Genomic DNA, 19349 nt, shown 5'->3' with positions numbered 1-19349 from the left:
AAAAATGACCACAGAAAGAGGAAAATCCTGAAACAAAAACAGAGCAGAGAGTGAGTTATTGATTCTGACAGAGATGAACAGTTCATTTAAATTTAAATTTGCATATGAATAAATGAGAACTCGGATCCGTAAAAAGCAAAAACAAGATTAGAAATGCTTGGCATGTTTACTGGAAATTAAATATTACATAAAAAAAAATTATATAATAAGACCATGAAAAACAAAGCATAATAAAATACCACGGCAACATGCTTGAACTATAATTGCAGCCAACCGAATTGACATAAAAGCCTTGCGAGCAATGAATGTCCGAAACCGAGCCTGAATAAGCTTTGCTGCATCATCCAAAACCTCAGCTCGTTGGGAGTCTAATACAGCAATCTGACCAGCCCTAAGAAAAACTTTGTTCCTGCCCAACTGCAATATGATAACATTATCACAAAAAAGAAAGAAAGAAAAAAGTAAATATGAATTGAACAACTAAATTTTTTTTCACAGCATAAAAATGGATCTAAGAACCAGAAAAAGAGAAGTAATTTGTCAACTGTATGAACAGAACAAAAGCTATGTTCATGAATAAGGACCATCTAAATATAAAAGATTTCCAAGCATACCTGGAAATTTTCAAGTTTTAACTTGTGCAGAAGTTTCTCTGTCAATGTCTTTTCATCATAACTGCAAGTCAAACAAGTACAAAATGTTAAACAATGGGACTGAACAAACACAAGAAAGACAGTCTAATCATCCAAAATGTTAAACACAAGCACGCTAACATAGAAGAGACTCATATATACACTGACAGCTACTCACCCCACTAAAGATGGGTCAGTAGGCACAGAAAACACGCATGAATATGTAACAGCCATACCCAAATAAATGCACATGCATACACATATGCATGCAAAGCACACGGGTACAGATGGCAATGATTTACATTAGAAAGGGTGTAGAAAAAGTCATATCCAAATCCAGACACAAGAATTCCTAATGTTTACATTAATCCGTTAAAATATTAGGACAATTTAGTTTACAACGTGATCAAATATAAAGCAGGCACCCATCTATATCAAACGGACAGGGTTAATGGGATGTATTTAGAAAAGGGATACTATCGGCATTTTTTGGTAGGGTCCTCGACTCCTTTTACAGCCACTTGGTGGAAGTTGGCCAGATCATAGTTAGAAAAATGTGATTCAACAAACAAAACAAAACAAAAAAGAACGGGACAGGAAAAATTCGAGTTTAATATGGTATTTGTTCAAAAAAAACAAAGAAAAAACGGAAACACAAAAAAAAATGCGTTTAAAATTTTGTCATTTACAAAATATATTGGGAGTAAAGTTGGAAAGTTGGCCAGAAAAATGTGTTTAATACATTTAAAACGCATTTTAAACCTGCTTAAATGTTTTCCTAAAAAACAGTTTTTTTAAACCGTAAAAGTTTTAAACGGAGTATTAAACAGCAAACCAATAAAATGAATTTTTTCAAGGAAAAAAAAAGATGCCATTTAAAACAGTGTTTTGCTACATACGGATCAGATGCATGCACTGTTTGCTTTTCTTTGGTCTATCAAAGCTCCCCCTTGTGTCATTCCCTTCTGTTGGGCTGTATGCCTGGATAAAATTTTGATCATGTAAAACCTTATCCATAGTTGGCAGTTTAGTATTAACCGCTGTGTGATGCATTGCTATGAGGATGGATCAGTTCTTTTCTTTCTTTCTTTTTTGAATGATAGGATGGATCAGTTCATCATCTACTTATTCATTGTCATTGCGCTGCCCACCTTTGGTGCCTAATTCGGTCTATGCTTTGGTCCTTCTATGGGGTTGCCTGGTTATGTTGCTGAAATCATTGGGTCACAGAACCTTATTAGGGCAAGCAGAAAGCTCTTATGGTTTCAGATTACATGCAAGGAGCATAACAGAAGAATCTTTAAGGGCAACTCTCTAGGAGTGATGGTGCTTTGAGGAGTGCCATTTTGATTTGGTTATCCAGTGGGCATTGGTTAATAGTCTTTCAAGGGGAGTATATGTTATTATTATTGTTATTCGTAGAACACTGAAGCCTATGAAACCAGGATCCTTCAAAATCAGCGTAAGTACCCAACTCAACAACATATGACACCAGTAAGGGCGCGGGATACGGCAGAGATACAGCTAATCCATATCCCTTTTTTTGGGTTTTCTTTGGTGTATCAGATACAGATCCATGTATGGGCACGGATATGATATGGATGTAGCGTTTAATAACTAATAAAACCTACAGAAAAGAAAAGTATGCATCTTCAACAAGCTAAAGGCCTAAAAACCCCTAGAATCTAAAAGTGCTATGACCCAATCAAATAAAATGATGAATTCTTGCTGGACATGTATTCTAAGATTTTAGAATTTGGAGGATCCTTGCACCAAATCCTCAACTCTGGTTACACCACATAGTGGTTGATCATCCGGCTCCACAGTGGTTCACTCCCTCCTCCTGGATATCACAAGCCCAGCTTCGATGGTTCGAATTTTGGCAATCCTGATCTTGTTGGCATCCAAGGGATCAAGGATTATCTGGGCTTGACAAGATATGCCTTTTCTGGTACAGGCTACAATGATTCCAATGAGGAGGTGTGGTCTCAAATATTGGATATCATCGCTCCATAGGCCTGCCAAGGAGCATGAAGACTTGCAGATGAGATTGAGGACACCTTGGACTGTATTGATAACCGAGGGATTTCCCTTTTCCATGTTAGGAGATCCACTAATTATGAGGCATGAACACTTTCTCATTTGTTCTTCTGTTTCAGCTCCATTCTTTTAGTAAGAGAATATGTTATTAAAAGAAAGAAAACAGTATGACCAAGCTGGCCACAAGAAAAATAAAATACAAATATTAAAAACCCAAAAAGAGCATCCAAGTCAAGCCATGTTCTCAATCGGATAGGGCTTGCTAGGCTCCAAATGGTACTTGATGAGAAGACCAAATGTATATTGTGGTGTGAAATTGTGATCCTCTCTTTAGCTTGTCAATCTCTACTTCAGGGTAACATCTGAAGGAACTAAATCATACATCAAAGCAAATTTACTTATCAACATGTTTTGGGTTTTCAAGACTTTATTAAGTTACTTTTCCTGTAAGAACTATTTTGGGTTTTCAAGAGTTAAGTTACTTTTCCTGTAAGAGCTATTTAATCAACAACTCTACAGAGCAATATGAAATATGGGATTTGCTAGCGTCCATCGCAGAAGGCATTTCGCAGATGGCCTGTTGCATGTGAGAGTAGCCACATAGGCTCACTTTTCAGCAGATTTTGTCTTCATTCACGAGGTGGCTGCTCTCACATGCAACAGGCCATCCGCAAAATGCCTTCTGCGAGAACGCTAGCAAATCCCATGAAAAATATACACCATTATCCCTTTCTTCAGATGGATCAGAACCAATGCCATTCCAATAACTTCTTCTCCAAGTAACGTGCACAGAAGCAACCAAATATTCAATACTTTCAGAACATAACTCTCAACCATTAAGATGTTCAAATGAAAATCAGAATTCCCCACAGACTCAAACCATAAGGACGACAACAATTAAATCCTTATGAAAGAACACCGAAAAAAACCAGCATGCAAATTGCTGCATGTACGCATAAACCGCTCTCGCTATCATGCATACGCTCTCACCCCATCATAAAGAAAGAGCTAGATATATGAAATGTAGAAAGCATATAGAGTTAGTACAAAAGGTACAAAAAAAAGAGTTTTCTTACTTTGTATCAAAGTCCAAAAGACTCAGATTTGACTCAAAACTCACCAAAAGGCATTGGTGAGTCAACTCAACCAAGTCAAAATGAGTTAACTGAAAATCAAACAAAACAGTTGGCAACTAAAACAAGACCTAAGAAAATGAAAAACAGAATAAGATGAAGAAAAGAGTTCTAAACAGGAGCTCTTAAAAAATATACTCGCTTAGGACCAAAACCTTGTTGACTTGAAATTCTGAATCAGCAGCACCAAGTACTTGCAAACTCTCACACAAAAAGAAAGCTATGTAATAAACATGAAGCAAACACAAGAAGGGAAATGTTTTCAAACTACCTTTCATCTGTCAGATCCATAGCTAGAAGTCCATAGCGATCCACAAACTCGGAATAGGTCCGTCGAGTAGGATAACCAGCAAGACTTATCCGAACAGCCTCTAGAACACCCTGTCCAGAAAATCAAATCAATAATGAAAAAATTTTAGACATCAAACTGTGGTTACCAACATATGAGGACTAAGAAAAAAGCAAAGAATGACAAAATCATACCGCGACTCATAAAAAGTGCAAAAAGCAATTATAACGATTGTACAACAAATATGGCAAACATTCATCTATATATCTTCTGCCATTAAAACCAAAAGGCGGCCATCTTTATAAGATTTGAAGGAGATCTCAACATCATATGTAAGGCCTTATGTTTGTCAATAGAATAAACGGATCCAATCACATAAATGAGGTAGAAGTGGACCCCAATACCTGTCTTTCAGTTAGGAAAATGCTAAAAAGAAAGTCTCATCTATTCTCCTTTCTAGCAGACACTTATTTGGCCCCACTTCTGCCTCGATTACGTGATTGGATTCATTCATTTAGGGCCAAGAACAATAAGTCGTTGAATAATTTTAGTGCCTGATCTTACGCAATGGGATGTTCATTCGGGATAGGATCAAGACCATGAGTCACCCGACATCTAAGTTATCAAATCCATTGGAGAGACCAATTCTGACCAAATACCTTTGAGAACACCTTGATCGGATGATCCTAGGTGTTTTGATCCATCAAGCCTTTTTTGGGTTCTGCTAACAAAAGCCTAACCGCTGATTTTCGTAGTCCATTATCTTACCCATGGGATGTCTGTTTAGCATGGGACCAAGACTACTCGGGTCACCCTATCATGGCCTAGCAATTCAACGGACTTGATTGCACAGAAAAGTTCCCAAGTTGGACCCTCCCTTAGAGTTGATCCTAACCCTAGATCCAGACGGTATTTTATCACATCTTAAATTGACAAAAAGTAGTTCAGCATCAATAACCGACCAAGGACAGTGATTGGACTCACTTTAAAGTAGAACTTAATAGTCAACACTGATTCCCGAACCATATGTCATCATAAGCACCATGTTTGTGAAAAAACTGGATGAGATCCAATGTAAGGATGGGTCCTATGAAGAGATAAGACTATAATTAAACAGAAAAACAAACACAACAGCTCTATATAAACCAGAAGTGGAAAAACCAAAGAAATTGCAAGAATAAAAGCATCATTTGCTCCAACAGGATTCACAGGAAGCAAGCACCATATGTTGTATAATCCCAAATTCCATTTAGGAAAATCGAGACATTCAGTAAAAGGTATGAGTTGCATATTGTTAACATGATAGGGAAACAATCTTTAAAGATGTAAACCACATTGTGTTAGGAAAAACGAAAAAGATGAGTTTACTCTTCAAATACATTCCATGCAACTATGAACTGATCAAACAAGTACACATTTTATAGGCCTGAAATATGACAAAGTGTTAACTTACCAACTTCTCCAAAAGCTTAAGCTGTCGGAGAAAGGCGTTATTTATCTTTTATACTTTAACACTCCGGCGCACGTGTGGCCCACTTGGCAAACACGTGGCACATGTGGCCCACTTTGGGCCGACCAACGCATGTGGATTTTTTGCTATCTGGGAGGTTTGAACTCGAGACCTTTGGCTCTGATACCATGTTAACTTACCAACTTCTCCAAAAGCTTAAGCTGTTGGAGAAAGGCGTTCTTTATCTTTTATACTTTAACACAAAGTAAACACAATACTCAAAAAACAACAAAAGAAAAACATAACCCACATTCTTAACCATTAAAAACAGAGAGAAGCAATTGGTACTGACCCCACATCGTAATTGATGTAAGACACTCTGATTCTCAAATTTTTGAGGACGGTTCAAAGAGCTTGGCTTGACACAGCGAATGTAATGAGGTTCTGTTGAGTTGAGTGTTTCCATAAGCGCTTGAAGTTGTTGCTATGAAGAAAGAAAAACATGTAAGCCATGTCAATAGCAAGTTCTAATAGCTAAAACAAAACAAAAAAAAAAAAAATTGTAATGATAGCTAAAATAAAATATATTACATACAGAAAAGATGAAGAAATCAAACAGGAAAAAGAAACATGAACATAACTGATTATTCACACATGAAAGCTGATGGAATATCAACAACAGAAAATACATCATGGCCAAAAGTTACTCTCTTTTATGCAAGCCAACAAAAGATGTGGACCCCATATATGGCATAAAGAGGGAAGTCAAACAAAATAAAATTCCAGCCAAAGGTAGCTCACAGAATCAGACACCAGTAAGCCTGCATAACATAACTAAGTACGAAGGTCAAACATATTTCACCAAGATTAATCAACCCCTTCAGCAAAACACAAATCAAGGATTACAACTAGCAAGCAAGCGATGACAACTTCAACAAATGATCACTGTACACCATTTTAAAGAAAATAAACAGATAAGTTAATGAAGTACAGTACAAGAATGAAAGACAAAAGTGGAATGTAATGTGACATAAGAGAACGTGAATATTAATTTATTACAGCTAAGTACCTAAACACAGCGAGTTGGAAAACGGTTGAAGGCCAGAACTTTGGACCGACATGAATTTCTTTTCATACCAGTTTCTTATGCAATGTTAGCATTGATTAATCTAAACACACCAAGTTGGAAAACGGTTGAAGGCCAGAAATTTGGACCGACATGAATTTCTTTTCATACCATTTTCTTATGCAATGTTAGCATTGATTAATCTATGCCACTAGTATAATACTCGTGTTTTATATGACTTTGGAGCAAGGTTTAAAATTCCGGTTTCGGCATCGGTTTCGGCTGAGGCCAAAACCGAAATTTCAGCCGAAATACGGTAAAAAAAAAAATTTTAAACGGCCAAATCTGAAATTTTGGCCAAAGCCAAAATTTTGGAAAAGGGTACATTTTGGAAAAAATAATTAAAAAATACATTTTCCCAAAAATTTCTGCCGCCTAAATCTGGACCGACACCAAAATTTCAGTGTGTCGGCCGAAATTTAAAACCATGCTTTGAGACTATAATTCCTCAGTGAATCAACAAATATGAAAAACACATGGTAAGCAATTCCCTTTGCAGAAGCCAATGCAAGCAATGCAAACCCTATCCAAACACTTTGGTTCCAGCATAGTAAACTGGGTCAACAATGAAGTTCACACCAGGTTTCACAAAAAACCATTTTCAGAATGAGAGACCAACTTGACAGACAATAAATTCCAAAATCAAGCAAATATAACTCGTCCTATCCAAATCAGTTTTGGAACAAGCAAATCAGAAACATGCGTGAATTGGGGGTATCAACAGAGCCTCAAGGACTCCAACAAGGCATGTGCAAGTGCAACTAGGATTAAATCAAATTTCTTAAGGCATGAGAGGGCATTGACATCATTAATAAACTCATTTCATGAGTCTTATTTCTTATGGCACTTAAATTAAGTGAGAGGGGGCTTTTCTGTTTGCTATTTTTGGGCATGCTGCTAAAAGTGACTGTTTATTAACTAATTACTTTAGTAGTCAATACCCGTATACTACTTAGTTTCAGAGATGATGAGGGAATGTTATAAGGCATTTTTGTGAAAGAAATCTCCTAGTCCGAAATATTTGTATAAACATCTTGAAGTTTGACAATTTATAAAGGGTATCATCCCTTCTAACACAACTTAGCAAATCAAGTCACGCCATCAATTTCTAACAGAACTAAACGGTAAATTTTTTTACTTGGGAAAAAACCCTTATATGTGAAATGGTGAAAATAAGCTTGATTAAACTAGGGTTGTATTAAAAGATATTTATTAAAGGTGATTTAAGGCTTTTGTTTCTACCAATTCACAAGGAGAAAACAGGGCATATCTGTTTCCTCCTCGATGTCTGCAACTCCAAAACCTTTGAGGCCGTAATCATATGTCTCACCTTCCCCCCTTCCCATCCATTATGCCCACTCTCACCTCTCCCAATCCTCCTAAACTCTCTCTTCCGCCAAAACCCAAATAGACTTGGGAGTAGTTTGTCTCGGCCGTAGCTGCAGATGAGAGTGTTAAAGAATTGAATGGAAGCCCTACAACCAAGAGGGTAAGCATAATAAAAACCAATATCATTTCCATTTTCACTTGGACTATACTTCTTTACATAAAGATCTCACATCCTGTTAACCCTATGAGGCTTGGACTCTCCCGGTCGAAGGCTGGACTAAGCTGAATTGCAATACTAGTACTAAAATCAATCGCAGGAATAACTCTCCTATAAAAAAAAGGGTGGCCATTTTTACCTAACTTTTTCGGAGAGGACAAAGAGGGGATGCTGTTTGGTGAGCCTTGGGATCATGTGACGGATGTGAAGACTCACTGGAATGATACGATGGGAAATTTGGAGGAAACCAAATGATAACTCATGCTTTATGGTCCAGCATCAATATCATGAAAAACTTTAAGAACCAAAAGAATCAAGCCAGAGTCACTTAGTTTGACCTTCTAAAGATCTACCTAAGGAAAATCTAAAAAGAAAACATGTCCTACAAAAGTCCCAGCATGGTCAGATTCAGATACTGTTATACAAATAATACTTGAAGGGATTGAGTCTATGAAGTCACACCTTTCTCATTCAAGTCATCATGAGTTCACAGTAACTATGAACTAGACCAAACATAAAACATAATGATCGATAGGTAACCAGGGCTGAAGTTCCTTAAAATAACTAATGAGCATATGTAATGCATTTCAATTACAGGAAGAAATTTACAAGGCAGAAAAGCCCCAATCCCAAATGAAGAGCCTCAATTTACAAGGCAAACAAGCCCCAATATACAAGGCAGAAAAGCCCCGTGAGGAAATGGACGAACCATTGGCAATAGGAGATGTATTTGGAATAGGTTATGCTGAAGATTTGGAAGCCACAAAAAAGTTATTTCGCTCTATGGTAATTAGAAATTTGATGGAGAGTAAAGAGGTTGGAAAGGAGAAGGAGGTTAAGGGGGCCGAGGGTACCAACCCTGTATAAAAACCTTCCGGCCCAAAAAAGAGGAAAAAGAATGAGGATAAAGAGGGAGAAAAAAAGGGGGGAAGGAAAGAACACAGATAAAATGAGGAAAGTGAAGTTATATTTCTTGCAGTTTTTAGGAAATGGGTTATCTGGCGGGAAGTTGATTCCTCTAGGCTTGAGAGGCCTCGTGTTTTTCGCTTAGGGTTGAATCCTTCTTTACTTTTCTTGAAGCTGATAGTGGTTCCTTTCAAGTTTAGTCTGAAGGGTGTTAGTAGTTAATTTTTGAGTTATTTTGGATGGTTTTATGTATGTTTGACGATGGTGATCTTGACGATTACCCAAGGCAATTTTATGGCGTAAATAGCAAAAGGAAATACTTGTCTATATCCAGAAGTACACAAACCATTAGTCCTGGCTTGAGAGACTCTGTCTTTCGCCTTGATTTTCCTTTTAGGATATTGTTTCTCTGCTATTTCTCCTCTTGGAGTTTCACGTCTGCTTTAGGGTTTCAGATTGCTAGCTTGGTTTCTGTTACCAGAACAGAGTTAACCGCACTTTTTGTACAAAGGATGTTAGTTGATGAAAGGAAGAAAGGAGGAGGTGATGGGTAATTGCTTTTTGTATTGTTACTTTGTGCTTGCTAGTTGGTCTCGGGTATGCCCGTGCCAGCACTCTCTATTTAACATATTGTATCGCAGGATGGGACTCCTGGTCCCGAATGCAAGCTTAATATTAATGAAATATGTCAATTTTCAAAAAAAAAATGAAAAATTACGAAGTCCCTGCCCCTCTTTATTCTCACCACAAATCTTTTGATTTTTAAGTTTGTAAAACCCACCAGCCGAAGTCAACTTTTAGTTTTATTTGATTTTCAGAATTCACAAAAAAGCAATGAATATTATACACATCTCATCATATCCATGAATTATGGAAATTTCCTATGAAAATTGCCTACTTACCCGTGATTATACACTGAGAAAAGGTAATCTTAGCATACGTAAGGTAGTGCATAAATTTAAGGTAGACCATAACCCAGATATGACAGAAGTAAACTTTAGAAAGTTCAAATCAGCGGTTCAAAACTCACTTTGACAAGCACTCAGCCATGATAAAATGGAGTAGACTCAAACGAGTCAACGATTGACACGATCAATTTTTCACTGGCGGGTGAGCCATGGGAGTTTTGACTTTTGATTGGCTTGATAGGCCAAAACTCAGACTCAGATGAGGACTCGGAAAGGTAAAAGGCAGTCGACTTAGGAAAGCTGACGATTGACACGAGGCAAATGTAAAATACTGGTTTAAACACTCTGAAACACAACCAGTTCAAAGGTGTAGTGATTGCCATAGCTAAGTATAATTAAACTTTAGGAAAAGCTTCATCTTGCAGCCATCAATTTACTGCTTCTTCTAGCAATAGGCAAATGAAACAAGGCATAGCATTCCATGTAACAACTATTGCCACACCAACAAGCATCGGCATTGTTGGATATAGCGTATTTGCCTAAGGGCATAGTTGTCTTTGTACTTCTCTTGGCTTTATATAAATACATAAGTGAGGGGGAGTTTTCCCTAACTCGCTATTTTCTTCTTTTCTCTTTATCTTACGTAACATGGTATCCGAGCCCTAGGGTTTCCGATCCCTAGGGAGAATCGCCAACCTCCATCTTCTCCATTTCCTCCACCCAAAGCCAAATCCAAATCCATCTACCGCACCCTCTCCAATCCTCATCTTCCCGTAGGGAAATCCCCTCCCCTCTCCCATACGGCAATAACCCCCCCTCCTCCCTTACTGAAATATCCCCCTCCTCCCAGACGGCAATACCCCCCTCCCCCCATACGGAAAAAAAAAAAAAAAAAAAACCATACGGAAAAAAAAGACAAAAAAACCGAGGTCAATTTCCGATGCCCTCGCTCATCCGGGCTGGCGCGCTGCTATGGAGTCTGAGATAGCTGCCCTTCGTTCCAATCACACTTGGGATTTAGTTCCTCTTCCTTCTGGGGCCCAGACAGTTGGTTGTAGGTGGGTGTTCACCATCAAACATTTACCAGACGGTACTGTTGAGCGCCTTAAGGCTCACCTTGTCGCCAAAGGTTACACCCAGACCTTCAGCGTTAATTACATGGAGACTTTTTCTCCGGTTGCCAAGATTCCCTCCGTTCGGGTCTTTCTTTCACTTGCTGTCAACCGAGGCTGGCCTCTCTATCAGCTTGATGTAAAGAATGCCTTCCTTCAGGGTGACTTGCTTGAGGAGGTTTACATGGAGCAACCTCTAGGATATGTTGCTCAGGGGAAGATGTCATCTTCAGTTTGCAAGCTATGCAAGTCCTCGTATGGGCTCAAACAGTCTCCTAGAGCATGGCTTGGGCGTTTTAATGATGTTGTCATGCGATTTGACATGAAGCAATGTGCAGTGGATCATTATGTCTTTAGTTGTCACTCTGATGCAGGACATGTTCTCCTCATAGTTTATGTGGATGATATTATTATTACAGGCAGTGATATGGTTGGTATACAGAGACTAAAGACCTTCCTACAGAATTCTCCACTAAGGACTTTGGTCGCCTACGGTATTTTATAGGGATTGAGGTAGCTTATTCTGGTAGCAGTTTATCTCTTTCTCGGCGAAAATATGTGCTAGATTTGTTAGAGGAGACTATATTTGTGGGAGCAAAGCCTACTGGTGTTCCCATGGATCCAAACACCAAGTTGCTTGCAGAAGAGGGAGACTTGATGGATGACCATGGCAGGTACTGTCGTCTGATTGGGAAACATATTTATCTCACTGTTACTCGCCCAGATATCTCTTATGCAGTTGGGATAGTTAGCCAGTTTATGAGTGCTCCACGTACCTCTCACTGGGCAACGGTAGTTCAGATTCTCCGCTTTTTGAAAGAGGCACCAGGGAAAGGCTTGTTATTCAAGAAAAATGGGCATGATCTCCAGCAGATAGTGTGGTTACTGCACCTTTGTCGGCGGCAATCTAGTATCGTGGAAAAGTAAGAAACACGAAATAGTTTCGAAGGCTAGCGCCGATGCAGAGTACCGAGCTATGTCCCATACGAGTGGGGAGCTTCTTTGGTTACAGTCCCTCATGTCAGAGATTGGTTTTTCTGCTGCTTCTCCAGCTCAGCTTTACTGTGATAATAAGGCTGCGATTCACATAGCCACCAATCCCGTCTTCCATGAGAGAACCAAGCATATAGAAGTTTATTGCCATTTTATTCGCCAGAGAATCCATAAGGGCGAGATACATGTTTCCTTTACTCAATCTGTGGACCAGTTAGCAGACATTTTCACCAAATCCTTGCCTAAGTCAAAGTTAAATGATATTTGTAGCAAGCTGGGAATGTATAATATCTACATTCCAGCTTGAGGGGGAGTGTTGGATATAGCGTATTTGCCTAAGGGCATAGTTGTATTTGTACTTCTCTTGGCTTTATATAAATACATAAGTGAGCGAGTTTTCCCTAACTCACTATTCTCTTCTTTTCTCTTTATCTTACGTAGCAGGCATTATGTATATCATTCTAGACCAAGATAAAAGAGCAATTGAAGCAGCAAAAAAATATGCAATTGGCAAGACAAGAATTTTTATTTTATTTTTTTTGAATGGCTGCAAGAAAGGAATTGTTCTAGAAAAAAAAAACTAAAAACAAAAAATAGGCATTATTTTTTTCTATCCTCAAAAAATAGTCATTATTATGAATAAAAAGGATTGTCCCCAAATTAAGATGTGAAGCTCATACCTTAAATCTAGAGGCCACGGAAGAAAACTTGTAAGATGACCTGGAAGACTCTTCTCGTAACAAAGGGAAAAGACTAGCAACAAAGGAACATTTTGATGATGACAATAGATTGCAGTGTTCCACGACAACATAGTCCCGATTTTTATCAAGAAAAGAATCTGTTTGATAGGTTACCTACAAAACAAGGATATGGATCAAACTACAAGTACCCAAAATTTTGGAAGAATGAAGTGCGTTTTCAGAAAGCATTCCGTGTGCAAGCAAAAAGTGGGAGTTATGGCGTGCCTTGCCAGCATAATGAGAAAGGCCAAAATCTGTTTCTGAAAATTTAGCCTTTTCCAACCTAGGATGTCCCCGGAAGCTCTGAAACAGCCTTGTGGAAAATGTTACATGTGTTGATTTTGGAAACATGCTGCACAAAAAAAATTAGTATAATAACCAACAACAAAGAAACATCCAGAGAAAAAAAAAATACACCAATTACAAAAACAAGATAAGACATTCATATACCAAGCCTCATCCAAGAGCGCAATAATTCCAATAGGCTTCTGCACCAAAATAAAAACAATGTGACAGCATGAGTCCACAATAAACTGGTAGTCAGGTGCACATGAAGACATGGATCACAGACCAGCAGTAAAACATTTTATGGGATTTGCTAAGCAATTTTGCGGAAAGCCGGAAAGCCATTTCGCAGCCGAATAAGATAAAATCTGTTAAAAAGTGAGCCTCTGCGGTTGTTCCATTGTGCAAAAGTCAGACGCAAAATGGCTTTCCGCGAAATTGCCTAGCAAATCCCACATATTATAGATCTTAAAAGGAACGTCTTGTGAGAGAATGGGGGTAATCTTGACTGACAGGAATACAAGAAGTCTGTCCTCGCTAGAGTTTCTTTCCGATAAGTTCCCACTCACAAACATTAAATCATCTCCATTTATAGTTAATTACTCATTAATTACACACATCACAGAGTGAAACAAATGCAGCAGTTAAGAATAAAATCCAAGAATTGTGCACTATATTCCACCAGTTATAGATGTTTCAAATGGATGTTAGCACCCAGAACAGAGAAATAAGAAAAAACAAATAGCAAAATTAGCATGAAAATAAAAAATAATGAAAGGGTGCATATTGCACCTTACATTCCAAGAAGAATTCAAGAATTTTTTTATATGAAACCAAAACATTATATTAAATTGGCCTATTAAAATTTTCATTATATTATTTATTATAATTAAAATTTTGAGAATTGATAAAATATTTTCACGAATCCACGAATCATCTTTTTTAGGATTGTTGAATCCGAAACTTGATACATGCGTCTAATTCCAACACTCGTACCCATACTGATGCAACATAGAAAATACATGGATGTATAACATTACCAAATGTGTAACTCAAATATAGCCATGTGCGTGCCTATTCATCTATAAAACATGGCTCAAAAGTAACATCTCGAAAACTGGTGTGTTGATGAAGAGTCCAATTTGACGGTACACACTTCAATCTGCAATCTAGCTTAATCACATAAAACGGTTTTTTTGGTTTGATTGTTAACACTAACGGAGAAAATTTGTGCAAGTTCAAAGATAAACATAAACAATGGTAAGGAGAGGAGTTTGGTGTATAAATAAAATAATGGTTGGGAGAAGAAGTTCCTCTCTACAATTTTTTTTTATTTGGTCAAAGGTAAAACTATCAGGTTTTCATGTGAATATTTTAGTTATTTCCAACGAAACAACCAAAAGATTCCCAAACAAACAAACTCAATTTCAAAAAAAAAAAAAAAGATTCCCAAACAAAGTGATACAAGCTGAAACAATTGCATAACAACTCATGTGAGTTGCACAAGATTATTTCAAACTAGACAGCAATCTTGGTCTTTTTAATGAAATTTTACACCATTCAAAAAAAAAAGATTATTTCAAACGGGTGTACACCCCGAAACAAAGTCATTGCAGCCAAAACAACCAAGTCTGGACCAAGTTCATAATCCGTTCCTTTCACCTATTGTTCTACATACCATTATTTTGTTTTCCTCATTTATGGTTTTTCTTATTTGTAATATTCATCAAACCTTTTTTTTTTAATGGAAATATTCATCAAACCTATAAATGAAGATTTTCCAAAATTGAAAAGTTTCAAGCCTTTTTTTTTTAATGGTTTCAAGCTATGACTAAAACTTTAGTCAATTTGATTCAATGTTGAAATGCAATGCTTAAACATGGTTGGGTTTTGGGAATAATACACATTGTCATCAATCTTTAGTTTTGCACAAAGAAAAAAAGGATAAAATCATGTAAACTCGGGATACCTCTTTGATTCCATTGAAGGGGTCAGAAAGAATCCAGTTCGGGCTAATGAAATGACAAGCTCGCAAGATTTTTCACCTCAAGTGAAAAAATCTATGCCCGGGCGAATGTGCTCGCATGAAAATATGTCCACCCACTTTGGATTTAGGATGGCGGACCACATGTTTTCATTTTTTTCTCTACACATATAGTAAAGTGGCACGTTGATGGGAGAGAATGCAAGAAATGACAACTTTTATTGTAAAAAATTAGAGCATTACATCCTTAATGAACAGCTAGGCATCAAAACAAATATGCAAGCAGCATATGGTGACAAGTGAAGTGACAAAGCCATTCTTACTTTAGCTGCCTTATTGTGCCCTTCTATGCAGGTCCTAGAGAGATAGAAGGATAAAATTGAGCAAAACAGTTCCATTACCTGCTTAGCTGACTAACATAAATAAAACTTTGAAAAAAAAATCATCAATGACAATCAAGAAAGGGAAACAGAAGATTGAAAAGACAAAAGCCAAAAGTTTTTATGCAAATATTGTTTACAAGACCAGCAAAGAAATGCCCATGAGTAGAACATTTGAAAAGTTTCAGAAAATATACAAGATCACCCAATCAAATGACTGGTAACTAGTATCTGATACTGAACCTTCAGTGAAGACACAAATAAAGAATACCACATTGAGCAGAGTACTAGCCAAAGATCTTAACCCTATTGAGGAATGTTAGATTTGTTTGTAAGATGCCATGATTTGATGAAATTTGAGACAAGATAACTTTTTCTTTCTTTTTTTTGAATGGCAACAACTTTAATTAAAAAGATACTAGACCATCAACAGTTACCAATTTACCATGAGATTGGGAGGAACATCGATGGGAGTAGCTATTGCCATTTTAACGAATGGGTTCCTAAAACATTTATTGATTCTGATTGTGTAGTTTTCCTATCCATAATGAATGAATGTGCAGCTTTTCTTTGGGTTTCTTCTAATAATTGGGCACTTTTTTTATATATGGATTAGTTAAACATGCCCGTAAGGGCAGATATAACCTTCTGACTTTTTTGGAAGATATTGGGAATTTATTAAAGAGAGAATAGCAAAAGTACAAAATCAGAATATAAGCCGATATTGTCCACAGAAAAAAAAAAAGTCATATGTACATCCCTCCTTGGAGAGTTAGCTACATCATTGGACTCTCCAACAAGATTAGTCAAAGAAATATCCCACGTTCTACACATATATAAAATCCTCTCCATGATACAACTTAACCGCCATGGTCCCAAACTGCGATGGACAGGAGTTGATGCTAAACGAGTACACCGACGAACTTTCTCAAAACTCATCATTAGAATCTTTCATGCCAAAAGGACCCAAATTGGACAACACAATCTCACCTGTTACATCCCTAAAAACATTGCAATCCTTGTCAGACACGGATTCCCCAACAAGTGCCTATCACACAAATTCATGATTGAAGCCAAAGGACAGGTACATTATGGCCTCTTCTTCTTCTTTGTTCTCCTTCCCTTCCACTTCCTATAAAGTCCCACTTCCTATAAAGTCTTGATCTGATATTCCCCAAAGCGCTTTCCTCAGTGACACCTACGGGAAAATCAATCTCTTGCAAAACCCATGAAGTTTTATACCTAAAGTACAATTCTGGGACTAGATTTTGGTTGAAAACTAGAGCTTGAACTATGCAGAGATGATGTTTCTTCTATACAGCAACTAGGATTCAGGAAGATTTCTGCGACATTTGTGCATTTTTTATGAGTTGGAGTTTGCAGTTGGATCTGCACTCAACTGTCCATTTTCCCTTTCCTGCTGTAGTAGCAACGCTGACTCAAATCAATGGTACCATATGGAAAAGAAATTAAAATAAACCCTAGAAGGGAAGAAATTTTAGAGGAAAAACTGAATTGCATTATTAGTCAATAACTAACATGCACATCAGAAATGGAAAAATATCCCCCAGCATAAAGCGAAATAAATTCCCAAAACATCCTTCACATAACAAATAATACATAGCTCTATATGCAACACTTGAAGCCTTTGATATCCCAAGTATATCAGAAGACCAAATATATAAATCACAAGAAAAAAAGACTTTTGAGAGAGGAATCCATTACACAAGAAGAAACTTCTAAATTGCTATGAGAATCAGAGACTGTATCAAAAATGCATAATTCTGCACACATGACACTAGACGAATGTGAAAAATCTAATAAATGATCTCAAATCAAGGCCACCACTACATCATAATCAAGAAAAATGTAGGGAACAAGCACTATTAATCAAAAAGGTGCCACTAATTATAGAGGTCAACAAGAATTTATCATAAGTTCCCAAACATAAAGAACAACCAAGAACCTTCTCAATCAAATCCAGGACATCTTGATTGTCTATGAATTCAATGTAGCTCCAGTTGATTTGTTCTTTGCTGTACTCCTCCTGCTCCATCTTAAATACATGCTGAAGCAAACAAAAGGGAAAATGAATAAACCATAAATCAGAAAAATGCGCCAGAAGATTCAACAAAATATACACACCTCATTGAAATGCTGCTGAAGTTTCTCATTTGCGAAGTTAATGCAGAACTGCTCAAAACTGCACAAAAAAAAAGGCAATCATTGGCAATCATCTCACCGAAGAGTGTATAGAGACGTAAAGACAGCTAGAATAAAACATATCAACAACGGAAAGAAAACCTAGACCAATAAATAAGGACCGAGGACAATCGCTACAAACAAATACTATGCTCCATAAGTGGAGAACAATGAGAGACAACTAGAACAATTGAAAAAAACAGACGGTATATGCAAAAGAAGCACTATGATTATGAGTTACTAATTAGAATGATGAAAAAAAACTTTTAATTTTGGGTACACACTGGAGAACCAAACGAATTCCTAATGGGGGATCATGGGACTTATTTAAGTTCTTTTCTGACACCGACAGTTTGAACTATTGAGTGGTGGCAACGAATTGGTTCGCCACAGAAACGAGACCGCATAAGTTCAATGAGAGAACATAAGACAAGACGGGCAAACTCAACTTTCTCCAAAAGGAGATGCAGTAATGTTGAAGAGATGATTATCAAGTGTCTAAACAATATCTCCTACATTATTATAGGAGCATAAATTAAAGAAAAGTGTCACGAGGCTTACAATAAATAAGAAAAAGAAGAGAACTAGAAAGTTATAAGATCCTAAAGAAAATTGTCCCAAGAGCCAACAACTCACCTAGATTGTCAGAAAGCAGGGTTGCTACTGCTTTGGGAGGATCGGGTCAAACTGGAGGCGGATCAGCTCAAAAATCATTTATTACTACTGCGACATGTGGTGAAAAAGGAAAGGCCCTTCTTAAAGACATTGTTGATAGCTGTATTTTGACTTCAGAAAAGGAGAAAAGGGCCCTAAAAATAAAAAACAGATTTAATAAGGAAGCCAAAAATTCCAAGGACAAACGCCTACGTATAGGGAAGGGTATCGTACCCCGTAGAAATCCCAATTCAGAAGCACAGGTGGTAGCTACCCGAGGTGGTCTTTCTGTTTTTACAAAGAAACTTAAAGGTATTTTCAGAAAAGAAGATCACAAAAAGAGGAGACTTGACGCTGACTCTCAAAAACTCCTTCGAAATTTTGATAACTTCACTGACCCAGCTATTGCAGAGAAGGAATCTATTCAGGGTGACAACAATCAGGCTGGTGATCTCGAACTTCTGAAGATCGTCGCTATAATGAAAAGTTGGCAAGAAAGGAATCTCCCACCCCATGCGAGGTTTCCTTTAGCCCGTTGAAGAAGCGATGGGCTCACCATAGGAAAGAATCCTCTAGCAATCCCGGCAACGATTTCAACTCGTCTGAGGCGACAAGTGATAGGGAACTGCATATGCCCCTCCTCGATCTCCCAATATTCAGTAAAGTTTTAGAAAAGGAAAGACGGACTCGTCGGCTCCTTTGGGAGGAGGAAAAAAGGGTCGTAATTAGGAATCTAGAAAATGGTCAAGACTGCCCGATTGAGGTTCCTAATCACTCAGAATTGTTGGAGCAGGATGTTGATCAGCAGGACGAGGAACTAATGCGACCTAGTGGGGACTCTAATGGTAAGGAAATGCGGGTCGATGATAGCTCCGAAGACCCAGAAAGTTGTGGATCTTTCACAGAAGAATTCAATGATTTACTAACGATGGGGGATGTTTTTGGAAATGAGTATGGTGAAAATCTTGG

General features: G+C 37.6%; 1 protein-coding gene across 4 annotated transcripts in view; it reads right to left on the bottom strand.

Annotated features, from left to right (window-relative positions):
• XI-I (myosin) overlaps positions 1–19349 on the bottom strand; it is a 60700-nt gene that overhangs the window by 23602 nt on the left and 17749 nt on the right. For all 4 annotated transcript variants that reach the window (XM_077380239.1, XM_077380241.1, XM_077380240.1 and 1 more), the window contains 9 exons: positions 17670–17727; positions 17491–17592; positions 13326–13363; positions 13101–13227; positions 12816–12989; positions 5897–6028; positions 4077–4186; positions 615–675; positions 240–417 (listed from right to left, as the gene is read on the bottom strand). In XM_077380239.1, coding sequence (XP_077236354.1) covers positions 240–417; positions 615–675; positions 4077–4186; positions 5897–6028; positions 12816–12989; positions 13101–13227; positions 13326–13363; positions 17491–17592; positions 17670–17727 — 980 coding nt within the window. The remainder of the gene's footprint in view (positions 1–239; positions 418–614; positions 676–4076; positions 4187–5896; positions 6029–12815; positions 12990–13100; positions 13228–13325; positions 13364–17490; positions 17593–17669; positions 17728–19349) is intronic.

Source organism: Tasmannia lanceolata, unplaced genomic scaffold, assembly GCF_043159265.1.
Source record: "Tasmannia lanceolata isolate RefF3 unplaced genomic scaffold, GAP_Taslan_0.1 ptg000005l, whole genome shotgun sequence".
NCBI lineage: Eukaryota > Viridiplantae > Streptophyta > Magnoliopsida > Canellales > Winteraceae > Tasmannia > Tasmannia lanceolata.
Note: the sequence above shows the minus strand (reverse complement) of the source record. Positions and strands in the feature narration are given on the sequence as shown.